We start from the raw sequence: 19,629 nt of genomic DNA, 5'->3' as shown, positions 1-19,629 counted from the left end.
CCGCGGTTCTTGATTGTTTACTCCATAGGCCATTATCCGAGCACTCTCTTGTTCGATTTCAGCTGGAATGACAGCTTCAGTTCCATACACCATATGAAAAAGAGTTCATCCATCCCAGATCGGGCGGTAGTTTGGTAAGACCAGAGCACAGAAGGGAGCTCTTATACCCACTTGCCTTTTGTTGTATCCAGTCGTATTTTAAGAGCTTGAACTATTGTTCTGTTGGTGATTTCAACTTGTCCATTCCCCTTCAGGTATGATACGGATGTAAAAACTTGCTCAATATTCATCTCTTGACACCACGCTTGAACTTTAGCTCCATAGAACTGTCTCTCATTGTCAGACACCAACCTGCGCGGGATCCCAAACGGCACACTATATTTTTCCATAAAAGCTGAGGACTTCCTTCTCTGTGATTTTAGCTAGGGGATCGGCCTCAACCCATTTAGAAAAATAATATTCTGCGACCAAAAAAAATTCCTTTTCCCTGTACTGACAGGGAATGACCCTACTATATCCATCCCCGATTGATCAAAAGGGCAAGCGGCCACCATTGCTCTCATGTACTCCGCGGGTCGACATTGTAAGTTGGCGTGCCTTTGGCAATTATAGCATGAATTGACCAAATTTGATGAGTCTTTTCGCATCGTAGGCCAGAAGAAACCAGCTAGGAGAGCTTTTCGAGCTAGAAAATATTGCCTAGGTGACTTCCACAAGAACCTTCATGAATTTCCCGTAATCCATAATTCGCCTCCTCGGGACCCAAACACTTTAACAAGGGTTGGGAAAAGGATATTTTGAACAAAATTTGGTCGATCAAGACGAAACAAATGGCCCTTTTTTTTTTACTTCCTTAGTTTTCTTATTATCACTCGGTAATTTCTTTTCGGTCAGATATTTGTGTATATCATATCTCCAATCCTCTTCTGGTACTTGAGCTATCATATCGTCAAGAGTTTCCAGTTGAGACACAAGATCCTAACCTGAGACAATGGGATCAATCCGGTCACTCAGGGCACTGTCCAGATGGGCCAAGTGATCGGCTTTAATATTTTCAGCTCGAGGGATGAGCTCCATGTTCAACTCAATGAATCCTTCTTTGGTCTTGTCTAATGCTTTGGCATATTTCATCATTTTTTCATCTTTGATCTCAAACTTTCCATTGCTCTGTTGAATGGATAGTTGGGAATCGAAATATAGAATAGCTAGGGAAATACCCAAATTTTTTGTTGCTTTAAGTCCAAGTAATAATGCCTCATATTTTGCCTCATTATTAGAGGCTCGGAAGTCCAACCTAATGGAGAGATTGGTTTCTTCACCCCCAAGGTGATATGATAACAATTCCAGCGCCACTTTTTGTTCGACATGATGACCCGTCTACAAAAATCCTCTATATCTCTTCTTTATCTAACTGAACTGTCTCTGCTAAGAAGTCGGATAGGGCTTGAGCTTTTATAGCTGTTTGGAGTTCAAATTTAATATCGTATTCGCTCAACTCTGTAATCCACCTGACCAGTATTCTTGATGCATCCGGATTAGCTGCAATTTTTCCCAAAGAACTATTAGTGAGTACGGTGACAGCGTGTGAGAGTAAGTAAGGCCTTAATTTTTTTTCCGTGATGACCAAAACTAAGGCAAGCTTTTCATGAGTTAAGAAATTGAGTTCGACTCCCCTCAAGCAATGACTTACAAAGTAAACAAGCTGATGATTTGTCCCTTTTTTCCTGACCATGAGTGAGCTGGCTGCTCGGGGAGTGACGGTCAAATAGAGGAATAATTCTTCCGCTTGAACAGGCTTGTTCAGCACAAGCAATTTCTTCTAATTATCCTTTAAATCCTGAAAAGATTTCTCACTTTCCTCATTCCATTCGAAATTTTTTGTCTTTCATAATGCTTTAAAGAAATGGAGGCTTTTGTCCGAAAATCTGCTTATAAACCGAGCTAGCGCTGTAATTTTTCTTGTTAACCTTTGTACTTCCTGTATATTCCTGGGCGAACTCATAGAAATAATGGCTCGAACTTTCTCAGGAGTAGCCTCAATTTCACTTCTTGTAACCATGTAACCAAGAAATTTTCCAGCCCGGACTCCGAAAGTGCATTTGCTAGGGTTTAGCCTAAGTTGATAGTGCTTCAGAGTCCGAAAGATTTGAGTCATGTCGATAATGAACTGGTCGGCAGTTCGGGTCTTGACCAGGATATCATCCACATAAACCTCGATGTTTTTGCCAATTTGCTGCTTGAATACTTTATCCATCAATCTTTGATATGTAGCCCCGACATTTTATAGCCCAAACGGCATGACCACACAATAATAAGTTCTTGTGGAAGTAACAAAACTTACCTTGTCCTTGTGCATCTTTAATTTTTTAAAACTAAATATCCAAACATTCAACACAATAACATCAAATTTAAAATGAGTTCATAATTATAGAAATAATAAGATATCACATATTTTCTCTACTTATTATTATCAACAATTTTTTTACCTATTATTTTCCATGATTTTCTTATTTCTCACTAGAAACAAATTTGAGTGAGTTTTGGTTGAAGATTGAATAAAATATTTTGTTAGTTTTTTATTGGCATTTTAATTTGAAGCCCCAAAAAAAAAAAAACCATTTTCGCTTGGGGGCGCCTAGGCTAGCCGACTAGCCCTTTTTCTATGCGATCGACCGCCTCTAACGCCTAGGCGACGGCCTGGCCTGATTTTTAAAACATTGGATATTTGTACAATTTTTAATAAAAGTTGTGAATTTTTTTTATAATAATTGCTATATATAGAATGTGCATGTGTGATATAAGTAAGTATAAATATTATTACTATTATATGAAATTTTGATATTGATACATAATATGTGTTTGATACATATACGATATCAGCGATTTTTCAATATCAAAATTTCGAAATTTTTTAAATATTAATATCAATATGAATTTATTTTTTCATATTCTGATACAATATACCAAAACTCATCTGTAACCGCGACCCACCTTAGTTTGGATGGGTTAAGGATTTATAATTGGGCCAGCCTATCCTCAATTCGCCAAACGACCGAAGTGAGCCGCCCCACTGCGTTGTGATTCTGCCCGTCTCACATCTTTAGCTATATGTTGGGCTTGGGTTTCATTTATAATGATCGAAATTAGGGGTGTCAATTCGGGTGAGTCGGATGGGTTCGGGTCGGGTTGAAGAAAATATTTTTAAAAAATTTTCCAACCTGAACCCGACTCAACCCAAAAATGACCAACTCGAACCCGAACCCTGCTAACCCGACAAACCCGATCAACCCGAACCAACCCGATTTTTTCTAAATTTTTATTTTATTGAAAAATGATTAAATTAAATTTAAAAAACACAATAATAATAATATTTAATTTAAACACATAATATCAAAATCTATATATAATTTAAATTTGAAAATCTAGTTGTAAAAAATTTAAATTATACTTATTACAATAAATAAAAAATTATTTTAAAACATCAAAATTGTACAAAATAAACATTAAATAACAAAAATCTATAATATCTATACACAATAAATTTTTTTCAAACATACAACGCATAAAAATGTAGCAAATATTTTTTTAATTTAATATAAAATTAATAATAAAAATTTCGGGTCACATCGGTCAACCCGAATTCACCCGAATCCAATTCAACCCAAAACCTGATTAATTTTTTCGAGTTAGCTTTCGGATCAATTCAATTCGACCAAAACCCAAAAACCTTCAATCCAAAGCCAAAATTTTTCGGGTCGGGTCGACTGCTTGGATTCAATTTTGACAACCGGATTGCAAGAACCCTAATTTCTCCGCCTTCGACTCCGTGTTGAATCCAGCTTCAACTTTTATCTTTGAGAGTTTGCGATCAAACTGGGAGATTGGAATTAATTAATAATGTTGGAATGAACCTCTCCGTGTTGAATCCAGCTTCAACTTTTATCTTTGAGAGTTTGCGATCAAACTGGGAGATTGGAATTAATTAATAATGTTGGAATGAACCTCTCCGTGTTGAATCCAGCTTCAACTTTTATCTTTGAGAGTTTGCGATCAAACTGGGAGATTGGAATTAATTAATAATGTTGGAATGAACCTGATTTCTCCACCAGCGAGTTAACAATTTCGTAGTCTCATGAAGCTCCAGTATTCGGAACTGAAACTGGTCCGGGCATAAGTCCGTCCAGACTCTCAGTCTGATTAGGCCTCTGCTGGAACTGCGCTCTCTCAAGCCTGAGAATTTGCCGATTAATACTTGGAAATTGGAACCAGAGAATATGTGTTCAGACGAAAAACCTTTGGGGGGTTTCGATTGGGCGGAGCTTCCGGATGATCTGAAAGTTGAGATTTTGCGTCGGTTGCATAACAAGGCTCTTATGAGGCTCAAGTGCGTCTCAAAATCTTGGTACTTTTTTATTTCCTATGCTTGCGCTCCAATGATATCCCGTTCTGCCCCTTTTTTAGGCTTATTCTATACCCACAAAATCTGTAAATTTGGCTGGCTTTCTCTCGATTTTTTTCACACAGAAGAGTATTCGGGTGAGTTCCACCCCCGATATCGACCTGAATTGTTGGGAATCGGGAAATCGTATGGAGCATTTCTGCCTTTTGATCACACGCCAGCGGACATTCAATGTTACTGCAACGGGCTTTTTCTTTTGGCCCACGCAGGCTCAAATCCCACCCAGTATATTGTCTGCAATCCAACCACCTGTGAGTACATTGAACTTCCGGTCAATCCCCTTCACATATACGATGATGTTACCTCTTTGGCATTCGATCCCAGTGATTCTCCGGTTTCCTTTAAGGTTCTTCGAAGGGCAGCCGATGTGTCACTCGTCCATCCTTTAAAGCTGGACGTTTTCACATTCGGCTCAGGGAATTGGACCACCCATGTTCTAGTTCTTGACCACATGCTTCTTGGGTTCAATTGGATCGATCATTCTGTTTATGTGAATGGGATTTTGTACGTGATGTCTCTGGCCAAGTATCTACTAGGCATTAATCTCCATTTCACAAACAAAGCAAATATTACTTATCGGGCTATTGGGTTGCCTGATAAAGAAAAATTTGATGATTGTGGATCATTTGGGACATCCAGAGGGTATGTGGTTTATTCCAACAGTGACCAGTCTAAAATACTACTCTGGCGGTTAGAACACGGTGCTCACTGGATTCTCCAACACAGAGTGAGCATCGATGAGATGGTGTCACAACTCCCACGCGGTAAGTTGATGCCCCTTCGACGCAACAGGGGAGAGATCAAAGTTTACGGTTTTCATCCCAAGTCAGAAGTAATATTTCTAGGAACACCTCGCCTAGTACTCAACTATAATCCGAATACCAAGCAGGTTAAAACGTTCTTTCATTTAGTACCCGACCGGGAAATTGTTAATGGTCAATACAAAATGTACCCTTCCTCGTGCTGCCCGGTTATTCTGAATGGTGTTCTCTCTTCGTCCGGTAAGTTCTCCTAGCTTCTCTTTTACAGCATTGTGTGAACCATGTCATAATTTCTTTATACACGATTGAGGAGGTTTGCTTTTGTTGCAATAGTTTGAAGCCTACGTACTGAGGCATTTCTGGTAAACAAATGCTAGATATAAATAACATGTCATAACTTAGTTTGAAAGGACGTGTTGATATTTTTGTGTTTGTACATGTAATGTATGTAATGTAGACTTCCATTAATTGAAGAACTTCAGGGCCTTTTTAAACAAAACGATTATGTAAGGCAAAAGATGATTCTCAGTCTTCAAATTAAGTTCCTTTACCAAAGCTTTGGAAACAAAGTCTCACTGTTGCTGCTGTCAACAATCCCAATTCCCATGGCACACTTTTCTTCAAATAGTCCTTCCCCCTATCCCCTCCAAATATGACAACGTTATAGATATCTTCACCAAGCACTTGCTCCTCAAGTCCTCATCACCAGCATCTTCTTTTAGATAACTAACATACCTTCTATTTTGACAACTATTCGATAGATGACTTGGTTTGTTGCAACGATTTTCTGAGTGTTAGATTGTTCCTAAGGGTCAGTATTGACTAGTCTTGGTTACTGATTTTGACCTTGAGTATTAGGTCGGACACAGGCTGAAGTTCCAATTCAATTTGGCGTTGCATTTTGGGTTGAATGGGTGTTGTCACCATGATGCTATCTGAAATCTGTGTTCTGACATGGGGTTACTTGAAAACAAATTGAGGCTTAATATATATTAGAAAGCAGACAATCAGATAGGTTAGAGCCTAAATATGCGAAAACATTTCATTATCCGGCTTGTTTTCACAAGTTTTTATGCTAAAACAAGTTGTCATTAAGTTATAAATGAAAACTTGGATCCACTGTCCCAACACTTGATGCAAGCATAATAGGTGCCTTGATGCTTGACAGTGAACATTAAGGTTGGGGTTTCATGGTTAAGGTGTTGCACCACATCTAAGGAATTGCTCTCTGACTTGTGTCGAGGTGCAAGGACTTGGCCTCGCTGTGACTTGAGGTTAGAGTTGAGAGACGTGGTGCCCAATTATTGAGAAAGCTGCATGCATTAGTACAAGGAATGTTGGTTTTTTCTTATTAAGATTTGATCCATGGGTCAGCATGATCCTGCAATTTGCTCGAAATTTTAAAATCCCACTTTGCTTCTGTATCAGAAAGAGTTTTTATCGTGTAGGTAACAAAACTCATTCATCTCGTTTCCGATTGTACAAGTTTTTATACAGGTATGTATGTGTGCCTACAGCTATGACTTTTGTTTTACATTTCGACAGTTGATTGTATCTCATGGCATATTATGTCTGCCTATGTTTTATCAGGTACCCACCACGATGAGAAGGGCATGAGAATGCGAAGGTGCTGGAAGATGTTTAGAATGACGATCAAACGAAGGAGAAAGGCCAGCAGTGTCGAGGATTAATTCATCAAGTTATTTAACTAATTTCTAGTATTGTTTCAAGTTTATTCACATGTAGTCATGATTATGTTTATCTTGAGGATTTTATAGAGTTGTGTATTTATTAGAAGTTTTAATGTATCATTAAGCTAGCTCAAAGCTTGGTTGTAAACTTGGAAAATGAATCATTATTAATTTGATTCAACATGTATTTAAAATTCTAATTCGAGCTTGGTTGTAAACTATGAACAATGAATTCCATTGATCGGCACAAGTTTCATTGATTAAAGGATTACCAAAGGTGCAAGCAGAAGTGCTAAGATGTTTTGAAATAGCTTTTCTGGAAGTAATTGCAGCGAAGTATAATGAGTTGAGAAAGGGAGACCATGTAAACCATTAAAAATCGACAATCTCATAATATAAATAAATATAGGTCATGAGACCATGCAATATTATTATTAAGTTATAATTATTTTTTTAAAAAAAAAAAAACTTAAAACACTTCAAGCAAAGGAAACAATAAGCTTACTTAAGGAATATAAAATATAATTTATTTTTATTAATATTGTGTAAGTACGTATGTAGTGTGTGACCAGATTTTGTCGAAACTCGTTGTTAGGATTTAATCGCATTGTTCTGTTAGAAAATATGAGTTATGGATCTTAGATATTTTAGGTGTAACTATAATGATGTTCAAGTTTAAGTTAGTAATCTTAGAAGAAAACACACTTAAGATACTAATTGGTTGCTTTTGTTGTATCTTATTTTGATTGCTTCAAGATCACATATTATAGAGATGTTGTGACCGTTCGATTGGGATTCCCAATTGAAATAGCTGTGGACCTTGGGTAGATTCTCAGTTTTTTTACATGACATTGTAGAGACCACAGCACATTCTTCCCTGTCTGATTGTTTATCTTGTTGCTCAGGCTTGTCGTGGGTACTCCACTCCACTGCTCACTTTTGGTGGCCTGCACTCCACTGCTCAATTTTATCAAGAAATGTTCAGTAGCCTACTATAGACTTGTGTTAATATCATCAGCTCATGATTTTATTCATCCACTTTATCTTCTTATTCCCCTGAGCATCAATAGTCAGATATATATATAGTTTAAGTTGTTCTGACTATATTACCACCATCTTTTGAGTTCTTTTGTCATATGATTATTGGTTAATTAGTTCGTTATGCATCAATGCAGCTGAAAGATGATTTAGAAGAAGGAAATATATGAAGCATCTTGGGTGCTGTTAAACGTTACTTCCCCGATAGTCCTTAAAAAATGTGAGTTGTTTTGGTTTACGTGTACTTAAATCTGCGTATGAAGATGAACACCCCAAGATTTTCCTTTAACACAAAATTGTCTTTATATTTGCAAGTCCTGCAATGATGGATCTGATCCTTCGAGCACTAAGAGCCAAGTCTTTCCTTCATCTTCGTACTATAAATGCATGTATGAAGAATTGGATATCATCGGTAAGTTTTTCTTGAAACTGACCCACGTAAAAGCTCCACCTTTTGTCATTCTCGTCAAATATGGAGTTCACATATATCTCAGTATCCGGTTCAGATTACGACATTAAAACGGATGTATCCATCAGCAATATGCGGCTTTTGTTAAGTCAGGCCACCCTATTGGGAGTTCAATTTTGTTACCTTCAGAAAATTTTGTACAGTGAAAAGTGAGAGGTTATTGACTGAGTTGTGTGTGACCTGACTAGGTTATCATCTTGGATTAGCTCATTACTCATTAGGCTCCTAAATTTTCCATAGCCAATCTAGTAATCTTTCTGACAGTTTTAGCTATGTTGATCCTATGTTTGCTTTTAATATGTAATAAGGTTTATATTATAACAATTCTTATTAGTTTCTTTCTTGTATAACTTTTGAAATGGTTCCCATGTCATAAACTCATAAACAATGTTTCTTGACATGCATGTATGCAAGCGAATTGGTTGTAGCACGTAACCATCTTGAATTACATAACTCATAACCTACATCAATCAGGTTCCTATGCAGCTATCGACATGAGTTGATCCTTTTGTTGTAACAGGAAAAGGTGGATATGGTCGTGTCTTTAAATGTAGACAAAAACTTGATGGGATGACATACGCTTTTGAAAAAAATTCCGTTCCACGAATATAACGAAGACGAGGTCATCCGCTGAGTTCTTCCCTTTCTTTCCCATGTTAAAATTCTTAACGTTTGTTTGTTGGCGTTAATTTTGTTTTGAAATGTATAATGGTTAGGGAGGTCAAGATTCTGGCGGAATTAAATCATTCCAATGTCGTATGCTACCATCAAGTAAGTTTGCGGTTTTGTTAAGAAACTCTCTTGATCATGGCCTACGTCATTTATAAAATATTGATACTTAGTTTTTTTTAATTATTTTGTGCAGACTTGGATTGAGGATATTGATGGACCACTTTCTGCGGATGATGAGTCTTATGGAACGGATACTTCTGGTCCACCACGACCACCAACCAAGATTTTATACTTGGCAATGGAATTTTGCCACGGGTAAGAGCCATTTTCTTTGCTTTCTAATACAGTGAATGATAATTGTTTCGAATCAATTATGATAAATTGTTGATTGATTTGTAGGACATTGGAACGTTTCATAGAAATACCACTGCAGCCAATACCGATTGAAAAATATTTTACACAGATGGTTCTAGGTCTCACATATATCCACGAAAAGGGCATAATCCACCGAGATTTGTCGAAGCAGAACATTTTGCTGGATTCATAAGGGAATGTCAAAATAGGGGATTTTGGTTTGATAAGTTCAATTTTATAAAGTTATTTTAATTTGTTTTAGTTTTTAAATGTAACTTGTCTGTCCAATTATTTCTTGCACCCATACACTTTGATAGGGTAGCTTCCACGATGATGATCACATCTGGACCGGTAGTAAATGTTTCCTACCATGCTCCAGAAATGTCTAGATCGCCCACTCATATAAATGACAAGACCAACGTGTTCTCGCTCGTATTGATCCTTTTTGAGATCCTTTATCACATGAACACTCAATCCGAAAGATCAAAGATGTTCGAAAAAATACGAAACCGATCGTTGGCCTGGGGCACAATAAATCTGGGATCCTATGATTATATTTGTAGCCTACTGGAAATCAATCCTTACAAGCGTGTTGCTGCCCGAAAGATCCTGGATTTGGTTGCGAAGGATATATAAGAGTAATTTTTTCATGAAGGTAAGCGTGATCATTAACAACTACTCGTTTTAATGCCTTTCATGGTCTAAAACTGGAAATATGCGTAGATGGTTAAACTCCAATGTTATCAATGGAGGCTATTTTTCGTGGATTATGTTTGTGTATATGAATCAATGTATAAAAGTTTAGGTTATGGCTAAAAGTTGAATTGTGTTTTGTCTTGTTTGTCTCTGTTGTTTCTTAAAATCGATGTTGTGGTTGTGTTTTGTCTTTTGGTATGTTGTTTGGGGGCATTTAAGTCGTTTCTTTGTTGGTGATGGGCTTTCTGTGGTTATTGTTGGATGAAAGGCGTGAAATCTCTTGGTGGGTGCGGGGTGCATACATTTAATGTGTTTTATGTCTTTTGGTTTCTTGTTATGTCCGGAATTCTTGTATCTTTTTTTTAACACTTTGGGTTGTTTGATCAACTTTACTATAATTCTTGTTTCTTCCTGTCCATCCTTCTTTTGAGAATTGTGATATATTCTCTTTGAAAATTATCAGAGGTGGAAGGATGATGCCCTTTGATGCATGTATGTTTTTCTAAGTTTCAGGTATTACTTTTCCACGTTTTGTGAATTGTGATTCCTCCTTTTTCAAAATTATCATGCGAGATAGAAGGCTCTATTCGTTTGGGTTGCACATGTTTCCCTCTTTCTTTGTTTACTTTTCTCAAACATTTTGTTCTCTTTGTCTAACTATTCTTGCTGCTTCTCATGTGCATATGAATTGTCCGAGGTTGTGTAATTCCTTGATCGCGTGCTGTGTAATATTTTGATAGCGTTTTTATACTCTTTGGGGTGGTCATATGCATAAGTTTAGTTTTTTTAATCTTCTCATGTTGGCTTTTTCTTGCCTTTGGTGTCTTGGATTGATTCTCAAATCCGAGTGCATCTTGTCGCATGTGTTAGCCTCCTCCATTTGGTATGTCTTCTTTGTACTGCCAAGAGGTTGCAGTTTGAACTTCATGTTATTACTGTCATTTGTCTTTCAGTGCTTGATGGTTCGAATTTTTTTTAGTGTTATTTTAGCTTTATTTATATTGGACTTATACATTTTCCCTTTACTGGTCAAAGGATAAAATATTTAGTATATATAGTCTTATTTGACTAATTATATGTTGAAATATTTTTTTTATATAGTTAAAACTTAAACGTTTACAACTCCACGAACAAACAGGAAGCCGAAATATGAACAAGCCCAAAGAGTAAGAAAGAAGCTTTTAGAATTATAAAAGTTTCATGGTCCATACATGCCTAAATAAGAACAAGCCCAAAGAGTAAAAAAAAAATTAGAATTATAAAAATTTCATGGTCGATGCATATTCATCTTACACCCAGATATTTCTGAGATTAAACATGAAATATTTTATTTTGTCAAGCTAATTTTACGTGATATCGATAACAGAATAGATGACAACTTGCCACTAATTTCCATTAAAGCTTCAAATTGGCATACATTCGATTCAAGAATATTTAATTAAACCTGTCAAATTAAAAGATTTGTATTTGTTAAATATACATTAATTAAGCTATTCCCGCATGTTGATGACTTCTAAGAATGGTCTCCCGAATTCGTTTCTACTGGCTTTTTACAAAATTTATTGGGCCCCTACATGACTGTTAATTAAAAACCAAGGTTCTAAAAAGCGTGACGAAGCGTCACGGTCAAGCTTTAAAAGTTTAAGCGAGTTTAGAATAATTTTAAGCGTGAAAAAACATTTTTTATAATTTTAATTATATTAAATTAATTAATTGAATAAATAACATATAAACTTAAAGATTTTAAGAATAAATACATAAATTTTCAAGTTATAAAAAACGTAAGTATCAAAATAACAAATTATCTAGAGTAAAATGTTTGTGTTAGGTCAGATTTCATATTTTAATCGAAAAGAATGAAAATGTACGGAACAAATTTAATTTTTATGTATTAAAATGTTTTTTTAAAATATATATTATTAAATATTTATAATTTAAAATAAAATTCAAAAGTTAAAATGATTAAATTAAAATTAAATTTTAATTAAATATTATTTTAAAATATTACATTTTTTCACGTTTTTTGAGTTTTTTCAAGATTTTTTCAAGTTTTTTCACTCCTTTGCACTTAATATGATCAATCAAGGGGTTGACCGTTTTTTTCACGTTTTTGTTCAAAGCGAAGCTTTTTGCCCATGCTTCACGCTTAAGCGGATCTTTTTAGCGCTTTTTAGAACACTGTTAAAAACTCATATTAATGAAGCCTTTTTTTTTTTTTTCCAATTTCCATTCCTCCATTTTTTATTTTTTATTTATTTTTACATTTAGTCGTTGTTACTGTTGTTGATAGAAAGCTTAGTACCATATTTAAATATTTGTATTATTTTTTTCCGTTTGTTCAAAATTAAATTAATTATAGTACATGATAAAATTTCATATATCAATCACAATTTTCTTCATATAACTATTATGAATAAAAGTAGTACCATATTCAACGATCTTACGAATATATATTTTTGAGACAAGTTAACTTGATTCATATTTATACATAAAATGTATAAAAAACAATATTTATACATAAAATGTAAAAAACAATGTGCTGCCAACAATTGTATTTCAGGAATCTACTGCAACTCCTACCGCAATCGCCTTTGCTCTCGACTGGCTAAAGTCACAAGCCTATCGACTGGTTATTCAAACCAGCAGAGGATAAATCTCTCTACCGGAAGCTTGTCAACCGCCTTTGTCTCTCGACCGGTTGAAGTCACAAGCCTATTGACTGGTTATTCAAACCAGCAGAGGACAAATCTCTCTACCGGTAGAATGCCAACTGCTTATCAAGATATCTCAAGACAAGTACCTGTGACAAGATGTTCTTTGCAGGATCCTTTATCAAAAGCAGAACCGGCATGTCAGAAGATATGTTGACTCCTGCAATCGAGACAACAGGTTGCACCAAAATGGCAAAAACACAGAATGACTACAGATAAAACATTCGACCGTTTATTCCAGTTTTGGACCCTGGAAGTTGTCTGCAGTGTACGATCTTCATGCAGAATCATCAATGCATTTATGAGCATTAAATGTGCATTCAATGCAGCATCAGAACGTTCAAAATAAAGACGTTGATGATTGACCTATATAAAGGGAAGATTGCTCAAGAAGTGATACAAACAAGAAGAAGCACCGAGAGACAAGCAATTCAGAAAAAGCTCAATCAACTCAATCACTTGAATAATATCAGAAGTCCTCATCTGATATACTTGAGCACACTTACAAGATCATTCATTTGCTGCTCAAATAAACCCTCGCCTACAGTTCACATATCTGATCATCAAGGATCATCCTAGGGTTTCCAAGCCTCTAAACCGCTCTGCAGTTTGAGAAGCTCAACTCAACTATACTCATTGTTGAAGAGACTTGAAGCTACTCTGAAAGCTTCCACCAGTCTGATAAGAACTGAGAATCTTATCTGTGTAAATCTAGGAGTTTTGGATTAGGCATTGGATAAGTCCTAAGTCTGAAGTGGGTGTATTACAAGACGTTGTAATAACCAAAGTCTTCTAGTGAATTCCTTCCTAAGTGGAAGAAGGGGAGACGTAGAAGGATTAAGCCTTCGAACTTCCATAAATCGTGCCTTAGTCTTTACTGCTATTTATCTTACATTCTGCTCACACATTGCATTATAAACTTTGCATCACTAAAACCTCTGAACTATTTCCGCACTATTTAAGTTGTTCAAACCGTTTTAGAAGTTGAGAAAACAGATTAAGTGAACTAAACCTCACTTGATCATTTTAAAGAAGAAGAAGAAAAGTTTCAGAGTGTATTCACCCCCCCTCTACCCTCTGAACCAATCCCAACAAGTGGTATCAGAGCGGGTTCCTTTCTCAACTGCTGATCTAAAGTTTTAAAGTCATGACTTCTTTCAACACAATTCCTATGTTTTCTAAAGAAGAGTATGATGATTGGAAAATTCGCATGCAGGCACATCTTGCAGCACAGGATGATGACATGCTATATGTCATAACAGACGGTCCTATCAAAATTATGAAGGTCAACCCAGCTCTAGCCGATGGTGCTGGACAAATGATTGAGAAACCAAGAGCTGAGTGGACCACTGAGGACAAAAAGAAGGCCAATATTGACAATGTGGCCCGGGACATCCTATACAAAACACTGGATAAGAATATGTTCAGCAAAATCAAGTCATGTTCCACAGCAAAGGAGATTTGGGAGAAGCTCACTCAGCTGTGTGAAGGGAATGACCAGACAAAGGAAAACAAGCTCACCTTGGCCATTCAAAAATATGACAACGCCAAAATGAAGCCAGGGGAAACCATGGCTGAATTTGATGAACGGTTCAGTAGTATCATTTGTGATCTTATTGCTTTAGGTAAAACTTATACTAACCGTGAAATTGCTGTGAAGGTTATGAGAGCTTTACCCAAAGAATGGGAGATCAAGACAGTGGCCATGAGAGAGTCAAAAGACTTAAGCAAGGTTGAACTGCATGATCTCTTTGCAGATCTCAAAGCCTACGAGTTCGAGCTCAACATGAGAACAGAAGATGAACCATCTACTTCTCAACCAACCAAGGCCTTAACCTCAACCGTGATATGTCCACCGGTCGAGGAAGCTCCAAAGAGATCAGCTGAGCAAATCAGCAATGAAGCCATGAAACTCTTTGTCAAGAAATTTGGTAGATTTATGCGTAAAAACAATTCTAAATTTAAAAATTATCATAAATCGGACCATACAAAGGATGGTCCTACTTGTTTTAACTGTGGCAAGTCAGGCCACTTCATTGCAGACTGCACCAAGCCTAAGAGCAATGATCAGAAGCAATTCTCCGAAAGAAGAAGGGGTAAGGAGGATAAAAGGACGTTTAGAAAAGGAATAGACCAAAGGGTTCTAGTAGCAGACGAAAGCAAAAGCAAGTGGGCTGAGTCTGACTCTGACAACTCCAATACCGGAAGCTCTTCAGATGACAGCGATGATGAAAAAGTGGAATGCCTTATGGCCGACATCGAAGAAGAAGCTGAGGAGGTATTTGACTTTGGCTCACCTGAATTTACTCACAGTGATTTAGTTACTGCTTTACACGAAATGGCTAATGAATACAAAGCATTATCCAAGGAGTTCGAGGAAGTAAAGGCAGAAAGAGCTGACCTAAAAGATAAGTCAAGCGAATCAAGCTGCATGCAGCAAAAAGAGCTTGATGGTCTTAAGGTCAAGCTAAGTCTGCTGGCTACTGAGAACGACACCTTGAAAAGAGTATTCCAAGCAACCTTGATTGAGAATAAAAAACTACTTGAAACCATTAAGGCTTGGAATAAATCTTCTGTAACCATTGACAAGATTCAAGAAATCCAAAGACCGGCACATGATAAAATCGGTCTAGGGTTTGGAACAAATGAACAGTCTATGGAATCCTGTATTCAGTCAAGCCTGGACAATGGCAATCTTAACAAAATAAGATTTGTCAGGTCCAGCACAATATATGAACACGATAAGTGCAGCTTTGACAAAAATCAGAAAGTATCTAACGAACGAAGCTCTAAGCATAGAGGGCTGGGATATGTGGATCCCCAGATCTCTAATCAAAGAGGAACTTGGATCAAACCAAAACCTAATGAAAGAAGAAAGGGAAACCAATCTAATTTCAAAAGGCCATGGAATGAGTCTAACTACTCTAAGAAAATATGGTCAAAGGAGAATCCTTACCAGTACTTTAATTGCAGGCCAGTTCAAAAGAGGTACAGGCTAACTGATGAAAATCAAAAAGGCAAGCAGCACACAGCAACCTCACAAGCACACACATTTACTGCCTATCGACCGCACAAATTTCTGGACACACACACGGGCAAACCTGTAAGGGTGTTCCAGGTATGGGTCCCGAAAGGGCTAATCCGACCTGGACCCTACTAGATATGGGTACCAAAAGTTCTTCACTCTTTGCAGGTACTAAAAGTCCAAATGGGCGAGAAAACCACTTCTATCAAGGACACTACCTGGTATTTAGATAGCGGTTGCTCACGACACATGACAGGGAATCCAGAACTTCTAACAGAAGTGGTGTTGTGCAAAGGACCAAAGATCAGCTTTGGAGACAACTCCAAAGGTAAAACCGTGGGTAAGGGTAAGATTATCCATGGTAACATCATTATTAAAGATGTGTTATTTGTTGACAAACTATGCTATAATTTGATAAGTATTAGTCAACTATGTGACAATGATCATTCGGTCGAGTTTCACAAACACACTTGCCTCATAAAAAATGACAAAGGTGAGACTCTTATGACCGGTGTACGAGACCTAAACACCTACAAGGTAAACTGGTCTTGCTCACATATTTCTTCACCTACTTGTCTTACTGCTCATCATGATAAACATTGGTTGTGGCATAAGCGGTTAAATCATCTAAATTTTAAGTCCATTTCTAACTTGAGGAAGCATGATTTGGTTTCTGGTCTGCCTGAAGGAGATTTTATAAAAGACAAAGTTTGTCCTGCTTGTCAACTAGGAAAGCAGGTGAGAGCAACCTTTAAAAATAAAGGGTGCATGTCTTCTTCCAAATGTTTAGACTTACTTCACATGGACCTATTTGGTCCTATACCAGTAAGAAGCTTAGGGGGAATGAGATATGCTCTTGTTGTTATAGATGACTTTTCTCGATTTACTTGGTCATCTTTCTCTCTTCAAAAGATCAAACTGCACCTCACCTGATTAAGCTTTTTAAACGCTTGCAAAACGAACAATCTACTGTGATAGATAGGATCAGGAGTGATAGAGGGACTGAATTTTTAAACACCACTCTTATGACTTATCTAGATGATCAGAGAATCAAGCATGAGTTTTCAGCTACTAGATCCCCACAGCAAAATGGGGTGGCTGAAAGAAGGAACCGTACTTTAAAAGAAGCAGCCAGAACTATGATTGCTGATTCAAATGTTTCTCAAAGGCTTTGGGCAGAAGCAGTTAACACAGCTTGCTATACTCAAAACAGATCTATGATTAATAAACGATTTAACAAAACTCCATATGAGATCTGGAATGACACAAAACTTGATATTTCATACTTCAAAATTTTTGGGTGCAAATGCTTTATCCACAACAATGGCAAAAACCATTTAACAGCCTTCGATGCCAAAGCAGACGAAGGAACTTTTATTGGTTACTCAGCCGTTAGCAGAGCTTATCGAGTGTTCAATCAAAGATCACTAACGGTCGAGGAAACCATTCATGTTGTTTTTGATGAATCTACTCTTTGTACAGAACAAACTCAAGGGAGCATAAATGATCTGAGTCATAGACTGGAAAACACAAATCTACAAAAAGAGAGTGACAGTGATTTATATCCTCCAAAGAAGGATGATCCAGTTCCCTCTACCGTGTGTGATCAAACAAGGCCAGAAGTGGATCCATCGGTTGATAACAATCCTCCAGCCAATGATGATCCAGTAAACGAGGACGTTCATCAACCAATTGATGACAACCCTTTAGGGAATTATTTTAGGTGGAACAAAGATCATCCACCTGGGTTGGTCATAGGTGACCCTTCTGCTCCTCGAAAAACACGTGGTCAAATGATTAATGAATTCTTGCATGCAGCTTTCATATCTCAGGTAGAGCCCAAGAAGATAGATGAAGCCCTATCAGATGCCTGCTGGATCGAAGCTATGCAAGAAGAGTTGAATCAATTCACCCGCAACAATGTTTGGCATCTAGTTTCTCGACCGGAAAATCAAAATGTGATTGGAACTAGATGGGTGTTTCGTAACAAGCTCGATGAACATGGCACTGTTGTGCGTAACAAAGCTCGACTTGTTGCCCAAGGATTCAGACAAGAGGAAGGCATAGACTTTGAGGAATCCTTCGCGCCAGTTGCAAGACTAGAAGCAATCCGCATCTTTCTTGCCTATGCAGCTTTTAAGGATTTTAAAGTTTATCAAATGGATGTCAAGTCTGCATTCCTCAATGGTCTACTTCAAGAAGAGGTGTACGTTGAACAACCACCAGGTTTTGTCAATCCTACTCATCCTCAATATATCTATAAACTTGACAAAGCTCTCTATGGATTAAAACAAGCACCGCGTGCTTGGTATGACACATTACTAAAATATTTACTGGAACATGATTTCCAAATTGGAACGGTCGATAAGACCCTGTTTAAATTTGTAAAAGGTGATCATGTGTTACTAGTACAAATTTATGTTGATGACATTATATTTGGGTCAACTAACCCCAAGTTGTGCTCAAAGTTCTCTAAGCTAATGCAGGAGAAATTTGAAATGAGTATGATGGGCGAGTTAAACTTCTTTCTTGGACTTCAAGTGAAGCAACTTGAAGCTGGAATATTTATCAATCAATCCAAGTATGCCAAGGAATTGGTAAAGAAGTTTGGAATGGAACAATGCTCAACTGTATCTACCCCCATGAGTACATCAATTAAGCTTGATAAAGATGAAGGGGGAATTCCGGTCGAGGTAACCATGTATCGAGGCCTTATTGGCTCATTGCTTTATTTGACTGCCAGTCGACCGGATATCATGTATTCAGTATGTTTATGTGCTAGATTTCAAGCAGCACCTAAGCAATCTCATTTCATTGTCGCCAAAAGAATAATTAAATATATTAAAGGAACTACTAATGTGGGTCTTTGGTATCCCAAAGATTCAAATCTTAATCTTATTGGCTATTCAGATGCAGATTATGCAGGGTGTAGAATTGATCGCAAAAGTACAAGTGGGACATGTCAAGTCCTTGAAGATAGACTAATTTCGTGGTCAAGTAAGAAGCAGACATCAATTGCTACCTCGACCGCCGAAGCAGAATACCTTGCTGCTGGCAGCTGTTGTGCTCAAATACTCTGGATTCAACAGCAGCTTAATGATTATGGAATCCGGTCGAGTGAAGCTCCAATCTACTGTGACAATACAAGTGCCATAGCCATCACTCACAATCCAGTGATGCACTCTAGGACAAAGCACATTGATGTCAGGCATCACTTTATCCGAGATCATGTCTTAAAGAAGGAAATCAGGCTGGAATACATCTCTACCGATCAGCAAGCAGCAGACATATTCACCAAGCCTCTACCGGACGCTAAGTTTTCATATTTTCGAAATATTCTTGGCTTAGTAGATCTGAGTTAGTATGCATGTTTTTAGGGGGAATAATTGCCATTATGACATTAATAGCTTAGCTATTACATTGCCATAAATATTGGCATATCATCCGCCTTTAACTAGTGTCTGACAGGCTTAGTACTAGCAGCCTTGTGCTTTGAACCAGATGACATTAATTGGGCGCGGTGATTATACTCTTCAAAACTTTTTGAATTTCAAAAATACTTTTCATGACGTCACCCTATGGCCCATAGGTTCCTATATATACTTCTTTACACTCGTATATCAATCTTTCACCTTTGCTAAAGCTTTCATATTGTATTAAACGCTCCATCGAATTTCTCTCTAGATTTTGCTTACTCTCTGCTCAAGTTCTTATCTACAGCTATCATGTCGATCCAGAAGACTTGCCTTGCAA

At 37.2% G+C, this 19,629-nt stretch overlaps 2 protein-coding genes across 3 annotated transcripts; both read left to right on the top strand.

Annotated features, from left to right (window-relative positions):
• Positions 1-3,801: 3,801 nt before the first annotated feature.
• LOC140890512 (F-box protein At3g26010-like) lies at positions 3,802-7,129 on the top strand. 2 transcript variants are annotated; one of them, XR_012152207.1, is made up of 3 exons: positions 3,802-5,460; positions 6,389-6,717; positions 6,811-7,129. XR_012152207.1 is itself a non-coding variant. In XM_073298361.1 (3 exons), the coding sequence occupies exons 1-3, from the start codon at positions 4,275-4,277 to the stop codon at positions 6,824-6,826; spliced, it is 1,251 nt and encodes a 416-aa protein (XP_073154462.1). In that variant the 5' UTR covers positions 3,802-4,274; the 3' UTR covers positions 6,827-7,129. The 2 variants fall into 2 exon arrangements, 1 of the variants encoding a protein (XP_073154462.1); XM_073298361.1 differs by having other exon boundaries at positions 6,669-6,717.
• A 1,997-nt stretch (positions 7,130-9,126) lies between these two features.
• LOC140888422 (uncharacterized) lies at positions 9,127-9,637 on the top strand. The gene is made up of 3 exons (XM_073296096.1): positions 9,127-9,189; positions 9,284-9,405; positions 9,490-9,637. Exons 1-3 carry the CDS (start codon positions 9,127-9,129, stop codon positions 9,635-9,637), a joined length of 333 nt encoding a protein of 110 aa, XP_073152197.1.
• The last annotated feature ends 9,992 nt before the right edge of the window (positions 9,638-19,629 follow it).

This window comes from Henckelia pumila, chromosome 3, assembly GCF_033568475.1.
Source record: "Henckelia pumila isolate YLH828 chromosome 3, ASM3356847v2, whole genome shotgun sequence".
Lineage (NCBI taxonomy): Eukaryota > Viridiplantae > Streptophyta > Magnoliopsida > Lamiales > Gesneriaceae > Henckelia > Henckelia pumila.
This window is presented reverse-complemented; position numbering and strand designations above follow the sequence as displayed.